Genomic DNA, 21490 nt, shown 5'->3' on the forward strand with positions numbered 1-21490 from the left:
AGCAACCCTTGGGCCCAACAATCGTCAACAAGTGATATGCAGGATCTTCATCCTCAATGTTTAGAATGCTCCACAATCTGGGCCGCTGTCAATGCCTTGCCGGGTACGTCTGCTCCGTCCATGTTGCTAGATCTCCCGCTAATACTGTACAGTATACGTTACCGTACGGCTACCCTCTTCTCCATGTCTATGTACCTAGACGGTTCGGGAAGAAAAGGAGAAACTCAAATTTAGTAGCGGTGTGGAACCTGTTGATTAGGATAAGCTCGAGAAGGCATGATGATGATTTGGCTTCTCGTATGGCTGGCAAATGAAGCTTGACGCAGTTGAAACCAACTCATCACCACCATCAATAGCCCGAGCACCCGAGTATAACTCCAATTGGCCCCTCCTGCTGAGCTGCATAAAACCACCTATTCTTGGAATCATCACGTGAAGAAAAGAAAACAGCGCCTGCAGCGAGTTGAAGAGTTGGATGTAACGGAAAATGACAGTATCCGAGCGTACGGCTCGGAAGGGTCAGCGCTAAGATCAGAGCCAGCGCCATATTTCGGCAAAGGCCCGAGATGCGTGGAGGAAATGAGGCGGCAGCTTGACCAGGCTACCCAGATAATCGACAGGTGGGTACTGAGAAGTGTAGAACTGGGCTTAAGGCTCAAATGGGTATTCAATCTAATCTTGATCAAAAGATGAGTTGTAATCATGATACGTGTCATAGATGATTATAATCAGCTTCCTCTCAGTATCCTTGTATGTTGTTTCAATGCTAGGTAGGTTTACAACCTTCTTGTTGAGAATACCTGGTATCACGGTCACTGCAACGATGTCTCGAATCCTGAATAGTATCTGAGTGGTGGTTCTGCCAATAGGACCTTTTGCTGCCCTTGGTTCCGATCATAGCCAGCGCTTGGCAATCCGCGTTCACGTTGATATGCAATCATAACTTCAGATTGGCAACTTTCTTGGCCCCCAAACTCACGCGCCTCCCCTTGGCTCATTGTCTTTAAAGCTCCTATATCCTTCCTACTGTATAACACAAAGCGGCTCTTTTTCGTCGTTCTCAAACGTTCTCGCCTTCTCCGTCTAGGCGGTCAGCACTCGTCTTCTGCTTACTACCCGTGTCGGGGACCCGGAATCATACGACTTCATCAACCTTACTCCCATGCAGCGACCCTCTTCGATTCCACTGTATCGGGATCACCTGGCCCTTGCTCTTGGGCCTTTCGCAGGCTGAGCTGCTGCACCTGTTGTGCAAAAGCATCTTTCGCTACCTTGTCCCGGTCCCCGGCCAGGTCATCGCCAAATGACTCCTGCGTCTCAATTCCGGGAGCCTTGATGGCCAGCCTCTATTCCTCTTTCTTTCTTCATTTGGAGAATGCTATCCTGGTTCCTAGCCACATCTTGGACCTTTTTGTTTTCTTACCCTTTTTATGAAAGCTTCGTTAATCTCAGATGGCAACTTTGGTTTCGCTCTTTCTGTAGTATCCCCTTCTGGCATGACATTTATTCGTTGTTTAGACTGTGTCTTTAATAGGAAGAAGTTCCACGGCTTTCATTTTGGATGCTTGGGGCTTAGATCATCCAGCTTGATCCCACCCTCTCGGTAAGGCCAGATCCCTGGTCGCTCTCCGGACGCGCATGGTAGTATTCAAGCATCGTCAAATTTGCATGGGACAGTCCTGTTGGATCTTTTTACCGACACTTTTCCCCAAGACAAAGCTCAAATTCGTAATCATTATGCGGCAGCTGCATTTGGCACAGTGTCTCCCACTATTACTAGACTCTGGTATATAGAAGCTCAACGGGTAAATGGAGCATCTGAGATTGGTCAGCTCTTGGACGCAATCATCTAATACAAGATGCATGGGCGGGGCTGCTGATGTTGAGAGTCGCACTGTTCGCCTTGCAGCCCAACCTCGGCGAGGAATTGGATTGGCTACCACCAGCTGCAGGCAGGGGACGATGCAGCAATCAATATGGCGGGAGAAGCAAGGCTAGCATTGCACAGGAGCTGGACTTTTGGTGGTCAGTGCCTATTCTTTCTCTGTAGTATGTGGCATCATCTCGGCATGGATTCACGGCACGAACAACGCGGGACGCGGCTTAAGAGAAGTGTCTCAATTAAAATCTCAGATATGCAGGGAGAATATGGTCCAGCCTTGTAACAACTTAACCAATCATCGAAGACCAGGTCCCAACACTTTGCTTTAGTAATAACCAGAGACATTCGGACGCAGCCGACGTGAAGTCTCCGAGACATTAGTTGGCAACAGAGACGAAGAATCAACAAGCAGACCTTCAAGTGATTTTAAGGTTTCCTACTGAAGTGCTAATAAGTAAGTGTTTAATTCGGCACAGTGGTATTATTGATGGTATTGAATACTGATTATCTAGGTGCCTCTGCGGTGCATACGGAGAATCATCTTCGGTGATCCGAAATCCAGCCGAACGGCAATGTTGGCCACGCAAAGATGACTTCATTCCGACATCGCCCTTTACCGATGGCCACAATCCGATATCAGCTTACAGTATTACATTCAACATGTGCTAATAACTCAAATGTCTTTGAATGTGATGTAAGCAGAACAAGTACAGTCAGGCTACGAATATCGTCCACTTGATCTCCTTCATCGGCGCTATCAATGGAGGTTCGTCCATGTCTTATCAGTGGGTGGATCCCCTGCGAATTTGGTTCGATTCCCTCGACGCAAAAGGCGCGCGATCCGGCGACATCCGCCAATATCCAACAATTGATTGCGCCCGGGTCAGTGTTCGATTAAGCATGGCTATTACGGACCAGGAGCATCTGCGAAAGTGACAGAGATAGGAGGTCTCGGCGAGAGCTTATTCGTATTTAATCGACCCACCCCCGCTGACAGTCGAGCTTCGGCCGTCTCTTAGCTAACCAACGATCAAACATAAGAGACATCGAAACCCCCCGTTCCTTCGTCATCTTCACACTTACGTCAAGCTTGGATCTTGGTGAGACACGAGAACAATAGCGGCACAGCAATGTCTCTGCGAAGGATTGGTGGAGTCGGCCGCCAGTTGGCATCATACGCCACGGTTGCGTCCCGGGCCTCGATACAGCCAATTGCGCATCGGCCTGGATCGGGAGTTCGGTTCGGCGCCATTGTTCACGGCGTCAATATTGACAAGATATCGGGTAAGGAGCTTTGGTTATTGTTCAACTGTGACCCTTGTGCCCCCCTCTCGTTTCGCGTCGGCCGCATTCATGCCCATGGGCTAATAGTATCAAACCCCCCTTAGACACCGTCTTCGACATCATCAAAGAAGCTCTGTACAAGTATCAAGTCCTCGTCTTCAGAGCACAGTATGATGCGACTTCCAAGGCCCAATATGAAATCACTCAACGATTCGATCCCAAGGCAGGGGCCTCCTACGGCCACGGCAAGACGCTCGACGCAAAACGATCCATCCTGCACCCAGATCTCAAGACGATCCCACACCAGCCACAGGTCCAAGTGATTGGAAATGGCTTCGTCGAGGAGTACGAAGGGCTGCAGAATATCCAGCTGAGACACCCCCACCACAAGACCTTCCACGCCACAGTAATACCAGATGAGGACGATCTGGACTTTACCCGGTTCTACAGGTGGCACATTGATGCCGCGCTGTATGGGCTTGCCCCTCCGGTTGCCACAACCCTGTTCGCAGCCCGGGTCCCGCACGGCCGCACGCAGACGATCCGATATGAAGACACGGGCGAAGAGTTGACAGTTCCTCTGGGGACGACGGCGTTCGTCTCTGGCTACACCATGTACGACCTCTTATCGCCGCAGGATCAACAGTTCGCCATGTCGACAAAGGTCGAATACGCCCCACACCCCTATGTGTGGATGAGCGGTGCCAAGTCTCGCTCCGATGGTCTGGGCCTTATCTCGGAGGGTAAAGAAGTGCCGTTAGACAACCTGCCCGAGATTGAACAAGACAAGATCCAAATCCTGCCCATGTGCTGGCGCAACCCCCAAGACGGCCGGCTGGCGTTGCAGGTGCACCCGTCTGCGATTCGCAAGCTCCACCTGGGCAACGGCGAGGTTATCGATGACCTGAAGGAGGTGCGCGAGATTGTTCACCGACTACAGCGGCCCGGTATCGCGCCCAACTATGTGTATGCCCACGACTGGATGGAGGGCGATTTCGTCATCTTCCACAACAGGAGCCTGATTCACTCAGTCGTCGGGGCGTTTGCGGAGGACGAGGTGCGCCTCTTTCGTCAGTGCAACATTGCCGGCAGCAGCTTGCCCGAGGGCCCAAGATACATGTAGGCAGCGAGGCCGTTGGGTCGATTTGTGTCGAGGAGATGGCTTCAATGGTCCGCCATCGGCCGGCTACGCGGCTTGGCCATGGAGAGCATCAACTTTTGCCGATCTCATGACACGACAGGATGCAGCAGCAAGTTTGACAAACCTGACATTTGAGACTTGACAGACAGTCCTACCACCCCTGCCATACCGCTCTTACAAGCCCGCACAGGCTCCCTTGCATAGGCACCCTCGCATAGGCACCCTCGATCCTCCCGAAAAGCGGAAGCCGGGACGCAACGCTGCCTGTCACTTTGGCCAGAAATGTGACGGTAGGGGGAGCAGTTGAGGGGCAGCGTGTCTCGTCCCCCCGCATAATACGGAAGAAAAGCAGCGCTATTATGGAGCTCTGGTCGATACGGGCTACACCGTCCCCGGTGCGGGAATAGCAATCCCCCAGCGCGCAGATAAGCGGTCCTGGTATCGGAGTCGAAATCGTGTTCTCATGACCCTCGACCTCGATGTGCCTCAGCAAGATGCAGCGCATCACGAGGCGCCCGTAGTAGGTGAGCGGCTGAGGCTGCGTCCTGTCGGCTCTGCTACCGACGAGCACAAGCACACAATCATCGCCTAGCGCATGCACAGCGGCCGAAAGGGGGCACTTCGGTGGTGATTCGCCGCGCTATTGCCCCGCTGGCCCGCTGCAATGCGCTGTAATCTCGCGGTTAGTGGGGGATTTCCGGGGGTCTTTTGGGGTAGCAGCGTCGCTAGCGTTGACTAATATAGCGATCCAGCGGTGTCGGGACACTGCAGTAGACCTTAGTTGCTTAGCCATAGATCGAGACACTTTGCGTCATTAGACGGGAAAAAAAAAAAAAAAAGTTATTAGATGATACGTCCGGTGCTTATCTCAACTGACTCGCCCTCCTACTTCTCTTGTGACTCGTCTATATTTTCCGAAGGATTCCCTTCCAGGTTGCTTATTTGCCTCCCGTTTCGTTTCCAATTTCTTTTCCATCTTGTCTGTTTGCATCTTGTTTTGTCTTGAAACAAACCGCTCTTGATGGCCAGCAGCAGTTGATCAAGCAGATCAATCTCTTGCACTGCCACATCGACACCCAGTCTTATTCTCATCTCTTTGACCTCTCTCTTCTGTTCACTCTTCACTCTTGACCTCGATTTAATTTCATAGAGCCTCTCACAACCGCCACAATGGCGCCTCCTCCGCCCGAGCCGATATCATCGTCATCCTCAGATCTCACCGTTATAGACCCCGAGCCCATGCCCTCAGAAACCACGCCGCTCTTCACGGGCAAATCCTCAGACGACGCCGAACATGGCACTCACCACAAGCCGGGCAAGCCCCTGCCCAAGATGCAGGTCTTCCTGCTCTGCTTCGCAAAGGCAATGGAGCCAATCGCCTTCTTCGCCATCTTCCCCTTCATCGCGGAGATGGTCCGCCGGAACGGCAACCTCCCCAAGTCAGACGTGGGCTTCTACAGCGGCCTGATTGAGTCGCTCTTTTCGGCCACCCAGATGGTGGTGCTGTACTTTTGGGGCCATCTCGCGGATACCATTGGCAGGAAGCCCGTGCTGCTGTGGACGCTCATTGGCATGACGGTGGGGACCTTCTTCTTCACCGTTTCCACGACCATCTGGCAGATGATTGTGTTTCGATGCGTTGCGGGACTCTTCAGTGGCTCGGGCTTGGTGATTCGAACAATGCTTTCGGACCACACGACTTCGGAGACGCAGGCCGTGGCGTTTAGCTGGTTTGCGTTTGCAAACAATATTGGCATCTTCATTGGGCCGCTTATTGGCGGTGCGCTGGCGGACCCCGTGGATCAGTTTCCCGGCCTCTTTGGGGGAATTCGCTTGCTTGAAGAGTATCCCTATCTCCTGCCTGGCGTGATACTCACCTTTTTCAACGTCATCAGCGTCGTCCTATGCATACTCTATCTTGAAGAGACTCTTGAGCCCGAGGGTGCTTCCTCAGCCGCGGCCGGCCCAGCAGCTCGACCACACCGGCTGTCCACTTGGGAGCTCCTCAAGTCTCCTGGTGTCGCCGTCGTCATCTGGGTCTACACTCACACCATGTTCCTCGCCTTTGCCTTCACCGCCGTCCTTCCCGTACTGCTCTACACGCCCATCAACCTCGGCGGTGTCGATTTCTCGTCCTTCCGCATTTCCCTCTGGATGGCCATCCAGGGCGCCAGCCAGGCCCTCTGGCTCGTCATTGTATTCCCCTTCCTACAGCGCCGCATCGGCACCAAGGGCTCCATGGCCGCCTGTGTTGCGGCATACCCCTTCTTCTTCTTCGGCTATGTCATCATGAATTTCCTCCTCCGAGCAGACACCGAATCCTCCACCGCAGCATTCTGGGTCGTCGCCCCCATCGTCGCCTTCGTCGGACCCGGCGTGTCCATGGCCTTCACGGCGATCCAGCTCGCCCTCAACGACGTGTCGCCCAACCCTCACGTCATGGGCACCCTCAACGCCCTGGCAATGACCGCCGCTAGTGCCATCCGGTCCTTTGTCCCAGGAGTTACGACGGTCATATACGCCATTGGCGTGCACAACCAGATTCTCTGGGGACATCTTGTGTGGGCCGTACTTATTCCCATTGCCATGTCGCTGTCAATCTTCGTTAGATGGCTTCCAGAGGATAAGCAGTCTCACAAGCTTGTTCGGGAAGAGGAGGAGGAAGAGTAGAGAAAAATGGCGAAGAGAGTTTTTTTTTTTTTTTTTTTTGTTTGATATAAAAATGGGTTTGAGAGAGTATAAGTGAAGAGAACATATACGCCGAGGGAACACGGGTGCTCTAAAAGACGCACATTGCATTTGCATTTGCATAGAAAGAATCAAGAGTCTTTCTTTTTGTCCATTTCATTACATGTATATAGAAGCCAATATCGAAATCAATGAATGAGACTACAAACACAGTCCATTGTCGCAGTAAATCCAGTGTGAACTCGTCAATTACAAAGCTAGTCCAACGGCGTAAAACATTTAACAAACATATTCCTCCACTCAGTCTCACGACATCACAAACATAAACATCTTGGTAGCACATGATTATAATAATTGACAAGAGAAGAAAAATTGTGTATATATATATGTGTGTATGGATATGAAAACCGATTATGACCTCCGTAAGCGGCGAGAGAGTAAGAAAATCCCGTTCTCCCTCTCTAATACCACCGTCGGGCCTGAACGTAAAGTGCGTGATACGCCGTGCTACCGTGATATTTTCCTTTTAAAAGACCTGTATGTAAATGCCTGAACATCAAAATGAAATAGAAAATAAAAATCCCAAAGCCAGTCTTTTTTTTTTTTTTTCTTTTTGTTCTTTCTTGTCAGGCGAGTGTTACAACGCAACGGAGCGAAACACAAACATCCTTCCTCAAGATCAAAAACAATTTGAGCCACCCCTATTCTTGTCCACGTCTTCGTCTTCATCTGCATACACCATAAAGCGGACACGTCGTTGTCACAACATCACTGTATATGCCTTCTTCTTAATCATTCTTGGCAGACTCCTCGTCACCCAGCTTGTCTCCCCTCCAGCGCCTCCACTCAAACGTCTTGCTGGGCTTGGTCCTGATGGCCTCCTTCAGCTTAGACTCGCTTCTCTCCAGCCAGGTGTCGGCAGCGGCAGCGCTGACAGGCCACAGGGGAACGTTCTCAGAGCTGAAGAAGAAGTCCTCGGGCTTGTAAGCATCGTGCGAAGCGATAATGTCCATGTCAAGGGCAATCTGCTCGCAGAAGCTGTCGAGGGGAAGATCGTTGACGTCGTGGCCAAAGGGATTCTCAATCTCTTGGCCAATGAAGAGGAGGCCGAGGATGATGTAAGACGCAACGGTGGTGGCGGGAATGGTGATCCAGTGGAGCACGGCGACCATCTGGAAGGGGAGTAAGACGACGTAGAGCCATGTGATCTGCTGGAAGAGAATTCCGTAAGCGATGGGGAGAGGCGTGTTCAAGACACGCTGGCAGCCGGTGTATGCGTCATTGAGGGCGGCAAGGTTGTTGTAAGCAAGAGTTTGCATCATAGGGACAGGGAGCTGGCCTCGGCTAATCATGTCGTCAATGGTAACAGCAAGGTGGTTGAGGATTTCGAGTGGCAGGTTTCCCAGGGGCTTCTCTGCCTTCTTGAGCTGCTTTCGAGGGTTGCTAGCAGCGAACGAGAGGCCGAGGTAGTCTCCAATGGACTTGAAAAAGTTCTTCTTTCCAACGCCGCCATTGACAGGCATGGTGGTGGTGGCAGACTTGGCAAACGTGTCGAGATGGCCGACCAGGTGGTCGATATCCTGGTATGCGGTGTAGGGCTCAAAGCGCAAGCTGTGCTTGAGGGCAATAGCATAAGCAACAACCAGGTTCATGGCGCTGATCTTGTAGAGAATCTGCTTGCGGACGTCCACATTAGGGATTGTCTTGGCGTGGATCCAGAAGATTCGTCCAAGGGCCTGCGATGAAGTAACCAGGGAGGCGAAGAAACGTCGACCTTCAGCGTAACGCTCGTATGCTGTGGAACCACGGAAGCTGAGACCGGTGGAGACGACGAAACCGAGAACCGTCAAGAGGATGGAGTTGACGGCGATGTTCTTCTTTGCTATTTCGTAGATGCAGGTGATGCAAGCACTCCATGCGGACATCCAGATCAGGGGCACAATCATCTTGGGCAAGATGCTGCCGTGCATCTGCATAAACAGAGGCCACTTGGAGTGCTTGTCCATGTTACGGGGGCCAGCGAAGTAGTCCTCGAGATTCAGCGTGTGCCGGCGGCTGAGGGGGACCGCCGCCGCCATCCTTGAGCCCGGAACATTGGTCTGCTGCTCCTCAAGGGGAATCTCCAAGCTGGTGCCGTGAGGCTTCTCATTCTTCATGGCTGGTTGTTGTTGATCCACGACAGTCACCTCCGTGGGGACATAGGCGTCACCGTCCGACATGATTTCGGCTGATCCGGACGACACAAGCAGAAGGTGTTTCTTTTTTCTTTTTTTCTTTTTCGATGGGGGCAAGTCTCAGTGATGATACGCTTCAGGTGCTTTTGGAGTCTATTTTATCGGTGCAATTGATGTGGAGCTGCTGTCTAGACGAAAGTGAGGAATGAGTGAAAGAAGTCGAAAAAACCGCAACAAGCAAGCCGGCAGTGACTGAGGCAAGCAGCAGGTAGAAAAAGAAGTCACACCGCTGCAACACACCCAGCAAGAGGCAAGGAATTAAAGAATGGAAAAAAAGAAGCGAGAGAAAAAGGGAGGGGGGAAAACAAGGCAAGGAAAGTAAGATATATTAAAAGAAAGGAGAGGAGGCAAGAAAAGAAAAGCTCGGCGGTCGATGCTGAAAATATCAACACGTCGGCAGGCATCAAAGCATGGGTCTTGCTCCGGTTTGTTCTAGCTCCGCTTCTAGGTGCAGCTCCAGGAACTCCACGAGGCGCGGGGATCGATTCAGGCACCTGGGCAGGCCGTAGGGCGCAGGCTCAGAGGCGTTTGTCCCCTAAAGTTAGCGAGGCCTTTAGCGCTGCTGGTGCTGCCAGTTGAAGCTTCAGACAGACGTCTTGGCTGCTTTAGACGCCGGTTGGCGTTGCTTAGTCGGCAAACTCTGTTTTTATTTTTAGTTAGGTAAGCCGTAGTTTCACTTCCAAGTTCATATACTTGAACCTGTGGAATTTTTTTCTTCTCTTCTTTTCCTTCCTCAGGCTTCAAATTCCTCTCCTCACTTACCCCTTCATGCTCCATCTTCTCTTCATCCCTCTTCCATCGTCCATTCCGTTCCCGTGCTTTCTTCCCTCTTTGAGCCTCTTTGTTCCTCCTTGCTGCTCCACCCCTGCCCCTGTTTCTTCTTCTGCAAACACATGCAAGCCGGCGTCTCCATAGCGCTGCTTACTGGCCATCCAATTCGCCGGCCCAAGCTGTGGGTTCCATTCAGACCCGCCGTCTGAAACAGGTGGCTTCAAGGAGGTTGCTTACATGTGCATCTTTGCCTAGCAGGTACTCGTACGCACGAGCCGAGAGGTACTGCCTCTGTGCAATTCATTGGGCAGATACGCGGCAGGGGAAGCATGTGAAGTCGCTGACATGCAGCCGGTGCATGACTGGGCAGGCTCAGTCTCATCATATCGACGACCCTCCCATGCCATGCAAGCCATGCAGCGCCACCCACAGCGGGCAAGGGGTCCCGAAACAGACATGAGTTTCGACAGCAAATGGTGGTGCCTTGGACGCTGTGGTTGGGCCTGCGTGCAAACAAACGCACCATCAAAGTCGATCAACACCACCGAGGTCTGAGATGCAACCGATTGCGCACCCAACTGAGACGAGACGGCCGCAGCGGCCAACATCTGTCAATATTCCTTGGCACAGCCTGCCAAGCCGCAGTGGATGTTCTTTTGAGGCAGTCCATTGTTGCAATTTCTTTAGCCGTCCCGGCCACGGCCAATACGAGGTCACCGTCAGGCTCAACCAACGGAGCCGTTCCATCAGCCGCAATGCCTCCCGAACGGCCCCTTTCCCCCATTTTAGCTTCTTGTTAGGGCGAGCCGTGATCAGGCTTTTGTCGTCCTTGACCGGCACTTGCAGCCGCTTTGCCAGCTTCCTTGTCTCAGTCGGCCTCTCCCGTGCTTGCACGTCAACAAGTCAAGTGCTTAGCGTCAGCGTCTACTACGGTTAATCGCTATTCTCGGCACACATTTCAGAAGACGGTGTGCCTGTTTGTCCAAATGAATTATAATCCTACAGTGCTAGGCTGCTGCTACTGGTTCTCCGTGCCAGGGGACCGGTGGGCCAGGAGAGGCCGCGTCAGAACGAGTAGTAATCTGGGAAATGTCCCAGTCATCAATTTCCTGGCCCCGGAAAAGAAAGAGATTTTATGACAATCGTATTGGGGTATCCGTTCACGAGACAAGCTTTGAAGGCCGAATGCCAAGTGCAATTAAGCAAGCACCAGCCGTGGGCCAAGCCATGATCCCGGCTCCATACGGGCCACTTGGCTTTGTTTACACTACCTAATTAAACTGCGCAAATGCAACACCGCATGTCGCAAGCTCTTTCGCGACCAGCTACGAGTTCTCCATACATACACATACGACCTTGCAGCAGTCCGGGCACGCATAGGGCGCGCATGCACGCACCAGCACCGTCTGGGATTTGCATGCATGGGACGCGTATCAAGTAAGGGGGCCAGAAAATCTTGTTGCTCCGTATTCCACTGGTGCTTATTTGATCGCGATTTGCTCCGCATCGAATCGTAAGACTCGATCCTCAGAGCCTCAATCAACCAGCCATGCTGTCCATCCCTTTCGGGGGTTCAGTGGCTGGCTGACCAGGAGCATCAGCACACCACCATGTCTGGTTGTCTGATCAGAGTTGTTGTCTGTCGACGGAAACGGAAAAGAGAAGCAGTGCCGCGGCTTGCCCACTCTTGCCACTGTAACCACCCGCCTCCGCCACGGCCCGTTTGTTAGAAGATGTCTCATTTTGTGACAGTGCTGATCCCAAGTTAGCATCGTGGCGAAGCGCATTTTCCTGTTTTTTAGCTGCAGGAGATGGAACTGGGCCAAAATTGGGGGCATTGGCAGAACTCGCCGTCCCACTTGGGAACTGAGTTGTTCTAAAAATACATAAGCTATAGCTGGGAGGTGGATGCAGACAGGCATGACTCAGCGCAGCTCGACTGGAGAACTGGAGAACTGGGGATATGGATGTCAAATTGCCTGTCATTGTGAGATTGAGTTGACTCGAGAGGTTTACATGTCAGCCGTTGCCATGAGCTCCAATTACTCATCAACTTGATAACATTTGAAGTGTGGCGACATCAAAGCGGTACAGCTCACGTTGAGTAATGCTTTGCTTTCACTTTGAATGGAGCCCATCAATTCTTAATAGTCGGAAGAGGGGTTTCTTTTCGAAATCACACAATCATTCGGCTCAGGCACATGCGCTGACCACCACAAGCCGGCTCTCTATAGCAAGAGGCAAGGAGAATAGTCCCCTTTCTCGTGCAGTATTTCAGCTGCTTTCTTGGCAACTATTTTGAGAAAAACTCTAGCCGTGTCAGTTTAACGGTCGTGCGCTATCTCTGCATGTAAGACGGCAGCCATGTTCCCTACCAGTATTGGACTTTATTTTCATTCTAGGACTTGGTTCAGGGCTGGCAAGGCTGTTGAGTAAATAGAACAGAGCAGGCAGATTGAGTTGCAAATAGATCGCAACGGACTGTAGCCCATTGTCCTGGTTTGTCAATAGACAAATTAATTTCTTCTGTCACTATCAACTAGGGTGGCTATGGTATAGGCTTGGCATGGTGAATTGTTTTGCCTGTTGCGTTTACATGACAACTGTTAATTGTAGTCAGTTATCCTAATGCGAAAAAAATGCGAAATACGCCTACAGTAAATACCGGACACTCCCTTGGTTCCCAGCTTGGCTCGGATCATATCCTAACCCAACCAGCTAATAATACTTGCCGTGTCTCATGTATGATTACACCACGCATCTCACAACTAGCAACCTATTTTCCTTCCCCCTTTTTTCTTACATGTGTATATCCATCTGACTGTAAGTCTGGTGCTCATCTCATAGTACATGGGTCGAGTACATGGCCCAACTAAGCGGTATAATATTGTTTATTGACTTCAGCTCTGGATTTGTTGGTATGAATCAAGCCTGAGTGGCCAGAGATTTGGCTGTTATCGAATGATGGCCTGGGTTCACTCTCTCTGTCCCGACGGATCTGTGAGATGTATATGCAGGCAAGGCTGCCTTCTGATTCTTACTTACGGATTTGAGCGGTGGCCATCGATTCGTATAATGGCTACACCAATGTCTTTGCTCAAGATGGTTAGCAAAAGTCGAACGTAGAGCGTTTTGCAAACTTGACGCTGAAGAGAAGACGAGGAATGTAGGCGAAAATGGCGATAATCGCTATCCAACAGGAGTATCAACTGTGCATATAGTGACGACTGCTTTTAGTGATCACCAGGGAAAATAGAACAAATACCTCCTTTCTATAGTTTTTGTTCAAGTCATAGAATGTAGTATGGCCTGGTAGCCTCTTTTCGGCTAGCTACCTGCCTGATTGTCAATACATTTGCCTTGGATCTAGAGCCGAGAACGTTAGTGAAGACTTTTTTTTGGGGGGCTGCACTTATGTCAAGAGCTCTTTGAGTTTTATCTTACAACCATTTGCAAGTTGCCAACTTCTCATTTCACAAAGGTCATGTCAATGCTCCGACTAAGCGGCAGTTTCCTCGGGAATATGGTGTACGAAGCTGCGTTTATAATCATCAACGTCATCTCCTTTATCTATTTAAACCCCCATTTAAGGCAAATAAAGCGACGGAACTCTCCGCTGAAAAGGGAAGGATTACATATGAAAACCCATGTGGAAATATCCGCGGACCAATACACAGTACTGAAATGGAAAGCAATTTGTAAGTCTGTCTCGGAACTTTCCGCCAGCCCCTCTGTTTCTCCGCCAATGAGACGTGCTTCGTAGATTCAAAGACCAGGAAACGTGCAACTCAATTATTAGAATGCAGCTTTTAATAAGCAGAATCTGATTTGCCGTGAAATTTTCCCGTTTTGCAGTACAGTTTATGCTCGTACTCCAAGGTTTGGTGCCCTCAGTCAGGACGAATCTTTGTAATCATCGTATGTCGATGGACTATCGTTGACTTCAATGGATTTAGTATTGTTAAATCCGACTATGCTGATTCAATGAAAAATTCGATGTTAAGGGCACTGCAAGCATGCATCTATGGATAGAGATTTCCGTGGAGAGGTCTGGAGAGCTTCGTCTGTGAGCCGTCCGTGAGACAAGGCGATGTTTGTCCTCCAATGCAAGATACTATATCAAAAGACATGCATGGCTCTTTATATACGTAATATTAATACTTCCTCTGCTATAAAAAAAAGTAACAGCAATAGAAAAAACAGTGGAGATATGAGCCCTTTGTTTTGTTTTGCCGCTCGTGTCCTGATATTGTTCGTCTCTTTGAGGCATAAACTCATTATTAATCCCGCTGACTCAAGCAAAACCGACCCGGCGTTCGGAGTTTAAGTCCCAACACCATCTCTGAAATAGGCGCAAAGGGCCAATCGGATCCTAATCTGTACTTGTTCACATAAGCCGAGGTAAATTCTGTCAGAGGCGTCTTGCCCACGCCAAAGCAGCAGGAAAACTCTCTTTTGGGCCCCAGAAAACACGCAACTAAGGTCCGAAAGACTATCGGGTCTAACGCCGATAGTATAGCCTGACGGCAGTCGAAGGCTCGGGAATCGGCAACGTGCTTCTCTCTCAATTGGCCAGAACGCAAGCACTATTGTGGGAGCTATACGCCCGAGCTGTTCCGTTTGGCGGTTTAATAATTACTCTTTAGAGACAATGATGTAATGAGAGGGTCTCTTGAAAAGAGATATAAGGAGGGCTCAACCGGAGCTGTTTTCGAGCTGAAAAAAATGAAGACATAACAAAACACTTCTTTCAATTGCGATTTGAAAACAACATCACAATCATGGCTTCCAACGAGACCAAGTTCGAGGGATGGGTTGCGCTGGACAAGAGCTCCGCCGAGGGCAAGATGGTCTGGCAGGAGTACGACGTCAAGCCTTGGGAAGAGACAGACATCGACATTAAAATCTCACACTGCGGCATCTGCGGCACAGATCTGCATAAGCTCCGATCCGGCTGGGTAAGCAGCTTACAGTGCAATTGAATCCCCAAACTGAGGCTGAGACGTGAATTCTTTTCACTTATAGGGTCCGACCAACTATCCCATCGTCGTCGGCCATGAGATTGTCGGCACGGCGGTGAGAGTCGGCAAGGAGGCCGCCGCCCAGACGGGCATCAAAGTCGGCGATCGAGTCGGCGTCGGCGCGCAGAACGACTCGTGCCAGTGCCGCAAGCCGCCGCAGACCGTCGAGGATCACTCCGACTGCGAAGCCTGCGCATCCGGCAATGAGGTTTACTGCCCGCGGAGTGTGGGGACGTACGGCAGCAAGTATCTCACAGTTGCCGGCGGGAAGAGCATGGGCGGCTATGCCCGGTATCATCGATGCCCCGGCAAGTTCGCCTTCAAGATTCCCGACAACCTGGCGAGCGAGCATGCTGCGCCCATGATGTGTGCGGGCGTAACGGTCTTCTCGCCGCTTGCGCACTTTGGAAACCGTGGCGAGGGCCCTCTTGACCAGCGTCTTAAGGGCATGTCCGTTGGCGTGCTCGGAGTCGGCGGCCTGGGCCATTTCGGCATTCTGTTCGCCAAAGCCATGGGCGCCGAGAAAGTGGTGGCCGTGTCTCGCCGGAGTAACAAGCGGGAAGACGCTCTGGCTCTAGGAGCAGACGAATACATCGCCACGGCCGAGGAGGAAAACTGGGCGAAGAACCACGCCCGGACGCTCAACCTCATCATCTGCCCGATCTCGAGCTCCAACATGCCCTTGACCGAGTACATTGGCCTGCTCAAGCGCGACGGCGTCTTCTGCCAGCTCGGCTTGCCGGACGACGGACAGTTCAAGATTGGCGCCGGCACGATTTGCTCGGGACGTCGTTCGCTGACGGGAAGCTTCATGGGATCGCCGCATGAGATTCGAGAGATGCTGCAGTTTGCTGCTGACAAGGGGATTAAGCCGTGGGTTGAGCAGTGGCCGATGAGCGAGGCTAACCGTGCTATTGTTGATATGGATCATGGAAAGGCAAAGTACCGATATGTGTTGGTGAACGACGACCAGTAAGTTGCGAAAAACTATACACGATAGAGATTGGAAGCATGTAAAAGAGAGTCGATTGTTTATATATTAATACCTATTTACCTATCCAACAGCAAATATATAAAATCTAGTCTTTACGAGAAACATTGAGCATACATCATAGATTGATGCCCTCCCAAGTATATAATGCAGAACAACTAGCCATCCAGGATATACCATGATATGTTTCTCAATACCATAATGTCTCAATCTTCGTCGGTCGGCCAACCCGTCTCCCAATCAAGGGGACACACTATGAACTACAACCCATCATTGTTAGTCAAAACTACATACATACACATTGCCTGCTCCTTTGAAGTCACTCACTCCTACGCATCCCACACAAGGGAAACCGTCATATCTGATGCACTGGCAGCAGCACTTGTCGGATGAGCATATGCCGCGTGTATGATTACAACCGCCTCCTTCTTCCTGGTTGTTCGTGCAGGCTTCTTCTTGAACGTCCAATGGGCCTCTCATCACGCCGCCGCCGGGGAAAGCAACCGCGGTAGCTCCGTAGAGGGCAATCACGCCGATGTACCACTTCATGACGACAGTTTGTGAGAGCAAGAGCTTTTGTGTGTGTGTGAATATTTGGTTTGTGTGGTGTTGTATTTACGTGCTGGGATGGTGGCGACGAGAAAATGAAATTTGGGAGATCCGCTTCTGGTTTATATTGTATTTATCTTAGCAAAGAGCTGCAATGATGCCGAACACGTGCATAATTACAAAACAAGGCTAAAAGATCACGGACTCGATCACGGTCACAACGTCCATTCGGCCATGTCCCTTCTTTGAGTTATGAGACAGAAACCAGTTCCCGTCCTTTGTATCCTAAACGCACCTGACTCAGCTTTGAACACAGGATGAACATTAGTAATATCATCTATCAAAGTGCATAGCCCGCAACTGATGATCCTGAAACTGTAAATGGATGGAAGCATAGTCAATATCGCTAAAGTAAGGCGCTTAATCGAAAGCTTTGACGATACTAGGGAAAGTCAAAAGGGACCCGCTATTGACTAGCAAACCAAAACTACATTCGGGATTTTTATGTCTTCCGCAAGTTGAGTTTGCTTTGTGTCTATTCAATCCTTTTAGTCTCAAGGGAGAGCCGCCAAGGGATCAGCGGCTCCTTGTGACGTTGAGTGAGCGATTTCGGGAAACATTTGCTCTTGTTTGGTTGGCTCATGGGACGGCGTATCTCGGGGTCAAAGAAGAGATGATCTTTCTCTGGTCAAGACTAAACAGAGACTTTTAAATAGAAATTATCACATTGTTATACCTGGTCTAGGATCTTGGCGGCGCCGATCGTTGTCAGTAAGAAACATTAATGCATTATGATTCCGCAAACAATTCATGGCAGGGAACTAAATGACGTATTCCATGCTATATTAAGCTATCCATGGATGAACTGTTTTATAGGGAGGTAGAGTTGGTGTGTGTGTGTGTTTGTGTTGCGATATAAAAGACTCACAATGGCCACTAGTGACTCACATCTTCTTCTCTAAAACAGAGCTCTTTGAACGATAAATAGAGGGATATCTATAAGCATGTCCTATGAATCAAATACAATCATTGTACATCGCTACAGTGCTCACACCGAGATTACTTTCGCTTCTCCCCCAAAACTTCACGCTGGTTCCGAAAAAATGCAGCAAACAGCCAGCCTCTCACAAACATCCTCTTTCCAACACCAAACCTCCCGCTAAATAGGCATCTCGTTAAAAGAAGAAATAACACCAATCCATCATGTCGTGGGTAATATTTTAAAAACGCCCCCGAATCATACAATATCTCCAATCAGACAGCATCCTATGTACACGATCCAATGATGCGTCGCTACCGCAATGGCGCCGGCAGTTCGGTCGCAGGAGGTTCGTGTGCAGGCACCTCGGCGACGTAAAGAGGCTTGTTTATCATTCCACCCTCGCTTGCCAATTCACTGGGCGTCGACCTCTCTCGGCCGTGGAGTTCTGTAGGTGGTGTCGACGCCGACTGGCTCACTTGCACCCTGTTATACTGCTTCCGTCTCCTCCACCACCAGAAAAAGAGACCGAGAGCCAAAGCAACGACGACGATCGGCACGGCAACGCCGGCTCCTATGGCGGCCTTTGCTCCTGACGACAAGCCAGATGATGAGTCACTGGAATCCGGGCCAGTGGACTTTGCTGGCCCGCTAGATCTTGTCCCCGTTGTTGGTGTTTTCCTCGCTGTTGTTGCCATGGTTGTCGTCTCGGTGTCTGTCTTTTGGTAGACCATTCGAATGCCAAAGGCGTTCAAACCCTCACGGCCAGAGAATGATTTGGTCACCGTGCTCGTGATGCCATTGTTGCTCACCGTCATGGGGAGTGAAGTGACATCGCCTGCAATCCATGTACAAAACAGCGTTGACCAGACACTATGCAGCGTGCTGGCTGTAACACAGGAAAGCGAAAGATCGGTGCCAAACGTCGGGCAGCATGTTACTGTCGTAATGCTCTTCGCGCCAATGTTGTCGTGGCAGGCGGAGTAGTATCCCGTGGGACAGACCAGACCGGGCGAGAAGTACGACGTCTCGTCGGTGTGGAAGCCTTTCGGGAGGCAGGAGGTTGAGAAGTCAATGCCAGAGAGGAAGTTAGACGCAAAGATGCCGTTGCAATCCGCCGGACGGGTAAAGGTTGTTGTTAGGGGGTTGAAGGGAAACGAGGTGACGACGGGGACGGCCGGCTTGGTCGGAGCCTGAGTGGCTGTTGAGTCTATGGCAGCCATTGAGGGAGTATGAAGCGCCTTAGAGAGAGTAACAATGAAAGAAGCAGAAGCAGAAGCAGAAGCAATTCAGCGCTTCGAAACGCGCACTATAGCTTATGCTGGTATTAACGTAGAGGGGGGGGGGAGTCTCGCTGGATGAAGCAGCCAAACGCAAAACTCGATCAACTACACGGAAACATGACACACGACGAAAAAGGAAAGCAAGAGCAGCTAAAGAGGAGGAAAGGAAAGGAAGAAGAAGAGAAGAAAAAGAAAAATGAGCTGAGCTCTTGCAGATGAAACGCCAGACACACATGGTCCCGAATCCCAGGGCCCCCCTCCAAGCCCATCACGCTATCAACCTTACAGACAACACACGAGACACTACGGATTCTCCCCCCCGTACAATTTGTCACTTGGCAAAAGACAAATTTCCCTGTTCTCCTGGGACGACATCAGCGTGCATACAAGAAAGTAGCCGGGCCAGCCACTCACAAAAGCCCGGCTGGGGCTCTTATAATCCCAGGCGAAGGATCGGCCTCCATGCCGCGAAAATAGGCCTGACAAGCGACGGCATAGGCGTTCAGCTATGTGGATGGGCCAATGGGGCGCGGAGAGGAGGTGGAGTACAGTATGCCAATCTGTGTGTACATACTTGTATACATGCAAGTAGTAGTATTCTGTGGCCGGGGGGGCCTGGTTGGTAATGGAGGACGAGTTGCTGCAGGGAGTTGCGGAGGATTCTGGTGCTGTGGGTTGGTGGTTTTGTCGTGTTTTGGGTTTTTGGGTGTTGGATCTCACTCAGGCTTTGACTTGAATGTGATTATGTGCAATGTCTTGTCCTCAATGTTTCCGAGGGTTCAAGCTGTCCATCTCTTCAGATGGTTCCACTCCTAGGCGGCTAATAGTTGAAGATGCATGAATGAGCCCAGCATCGTGGACTCTAAGCCGTACAGTAGTCTCTCAGGACGATGCGACACCGCCACATTTCCTTTCTTTTTTTTTTTGGCAGCAGCAAAACACTCGAGAAACAAAAAGCCAAGAGGAGAAAGAAGAAGAAGAAGAAAAACTTGCGGGCAGAGAGCAGAGCCCACCAAAAACGCGCCAAGGAGCGCTACAGTTTCTGCAGGGGGGGAGATTGGCCGTGAGTGGGATATGGATCGGCATCCATGAGGCACAAGGCAGAGACGGCACTGTCAAACTGCTTCAGGGCATTTGGCCGCTACTGTAAGCTGGAACTGCTAGATCCAGTGATGGGCTGATGGGGGGTGCTGGCACATGCAGCTACGGGACTTGCGGTAAGGCTCCATGTCAGTTGAAATGGATGTTGTCGACCAAGTTGTGTGTGACTGGGCTGCTAAGCGCTCGTGGTTGTTGCGAATTGCATCCAACAAGCAGTGCAGCTGAGTGTACAGTATCGTATAAACTCCATGATGGGTTTATTTATTTATTTCATCAAGAATTATGATTCATCAAGTCTTGTCCATCAGTCTAATTAATTCCAATGCTTACTATATTAACAGACATGTCCATGGACTAAGCCTTCCATTGATCCTAGTCGTGATCCTGCAGCCAGCAAACCTTGAACTTTGGCGATGGATCCCCCCTCCCAGCAGCCCCAAAGACGCTATAACTCAGTGCTTAGCCGCCAGACCGCGAGCCCCACCACCCTCTTCTAGCCTCAGCCTTCGCTAGCCTCTCTTTCATTCTCGACAAACAATTTGGACTAGAGACTGCGGTTTCAAACAAGAACAAGACGACAGGCATCGAGAGCCTAGGACGGAACCGGAGCTGCATTGATTCTTTGTTCCTCCGTTATCATATTACTCATCATCAGCCTTGCTCTCACGGGTCCTTGTACTGAACAACCTCAGTCAAGATGGAGCGCTCACAGCCAGCCTCGTCCAATCTGATGGGTAAGCCCACCATTTTGCATCACCTCTCATCGATGCTCCTGATGCCTCATCACTCCTTGGCCATGATTATATGGCATCATGTGTCTATCCTGTAAATTCATCATGATGCCCAGCTAGCTGTATACGCACTTTCACTATACTGCTCAAAACTCAAAACATCCATATACATGTCCTCACATTCTCATCTCACTCATCCTACATCACAGACAACCACAACCGCCTCGTCGCCGACATCCTCACCCGCTACCGCACCCTCATGATGCTCGCCACCGTCCAAGCAGAACAAGACCGCAACAACGCAAACCCCGAAGCCATGGCCGTCACCGGCATCTCCATCAAAATGGAATTCGACGGACTAGTACGCCTACCCTTCCCTTCCCTTCCCTTCTCCCCTCCTCTCATAACAAATTCTCATCACATAGCCACAAAAAAAAAAAATACTCACTCCCCTTCTCAAACAAAAACAGTACACCTCCATCAAGGAATTCCTCACTCTATCCCGCAAAATCAAGGAGCTCTGGATCTTTGGCCCTCTCGGCACCGAGGACAGCGATCGGAAGGAGAAGGAGGAGCAACTCGATCAGGATGTCAACCGCGTTTCGGAACTGCTCAATCAGATGGAGGCTTCCAAGATGAAGAGCCTGGCGGAGAGCCATGGCGGGACATGGCAGCCGCTTGTCAGGGAGGAGATGGAGAGCACCATCGCCGCGGCGGCGGCAGCGGCGGCTGCTGCTGCGGCTGCATCAGCTGGTGCTGGACGATGATGGTGGCGCTTTGGTGATTTGTAGAGAGGACTTGCATGCTGTGTTTACTCGGCGTTGGGAATACATTT

The 21490-nt window shown here is 50.7% G+C and overlaps 6 protein-coding genes across 6 annotated transcripts; 4 read left to right on the forward strand and 2 right to left on the reverse strand.

Annotated features, from left to right (window-relative positions):
• Window positions 1-3269: 3269 nt before the first annotated feature.
• TRIVIDRAFT_38264 (uncharacterized protein) lies at window positions 3270-4289 on the forward strand (the record flags this gene model as incomplete). The annotated part of the gene is made up of 1 exon (XM_014094050.1): window positions 3270-4289. A coding segment is annotated over one exon (1020 nt), but the record flags the coding sequence as incomplete, so codon positions are not given.
• A 960-nt stretch (window positions 4290-5249) lies between these two features.
• On the forward strand, window positions 5250-7202 carry TRIVIDRAFT_211025 (uncharacterized protein; the record flags this gene model as incomplete). The annotated part of the gene is made up of 1 exon (XM_014094051.1): window positions 5250-7202. One exon carries the CDS (start codon window positions 5478-5480, stop codon window positions 6975-6977), a length of 1500 nt encoding a protein of 499 aa, XP_013949526.1.
• Window positions 7203-7351: 149 nt separating this feature from the next.
• TRIVIDRAFT_184715 (uncharacterized protein) lies at window positions 7352-9144 on the reverse strand (the record flags this gene model as incomplete). The annotated part of the gene is made up of 1 exon (XM_014094052.1): window positions 7352-9144. The coding sequence occupies one exon, from the start codon at window positions 9071-9073 to the stop codon at window positions 7784-7786; it is 1290 nt and encodes a 429-aa protein (XP_013949527.1).
• A 5637-nt stretch (window positions 9145-14781) lies between these two features.
• TRIVIDRAFT_38104 (uncharacterized protein) lies at window positions 14782-15997 on the forward strand (the record flags this gene model as incomplete). Its single annotated transcript, XM_014094053.1, has 2 exons — window positions 14782-14958; window positions 15026-15997. The coding sequence occupies 2 exons, from the start codon at window positions 14782-14784 to the stop codon at window positions 15995-15997; spliced, it is 1149 nt and encodes a 382-aa protein (XP_013949528.1).
• A 2139-nt stretch (window positions 15998-18136) lies between these two features.
• On the reverse strand, window positions 18137-18769 carry TRIVIDRAFT_26449 (uncharacterized protein; the record flags this gene model as incomplete). The annotated part of the gene is made up of 1 exon (XM_014094054.1): window positions 18137-18769. A coding segment is annotated over one exon (633 nt), but the record flags the coding sequence as incomplete, so codon positions are not given.
• A 1852-nt stretch (window positions 18770-20621) lies between these two features.
• On the forward strand, window positions 20622-21329 carry TRIVIDRAFT_131641 (uncharacterized protein; the record flags this gene model as incomplete). Its single annotated transcript, XM_014094055.1, has 3 exons — window positions 20622-20658; window positions 20865-21016; window positions 21126-21329. Coding segments are annotated over 3 exons (393 nt in total), but the record flags the coding sequence as incomplete, so codon positions are not given.
• Between the last annotated feature and the right edge of the window lie 161 nt (window positions 21330-21490).

This window comes from Trichoderma virens (assembly GCF_000170995.1).
Source record: "Trichoderma virens Gv29-8 chromosome Unknown TRIVIscaffold_92, whole genome shotgun sequence".
NCBI lineage: Eukaryota > Fungi > Ascomycota > Sordariomycetes > Hypocreales > Hypocreaceae > Trichoderma > Trichoderma virens.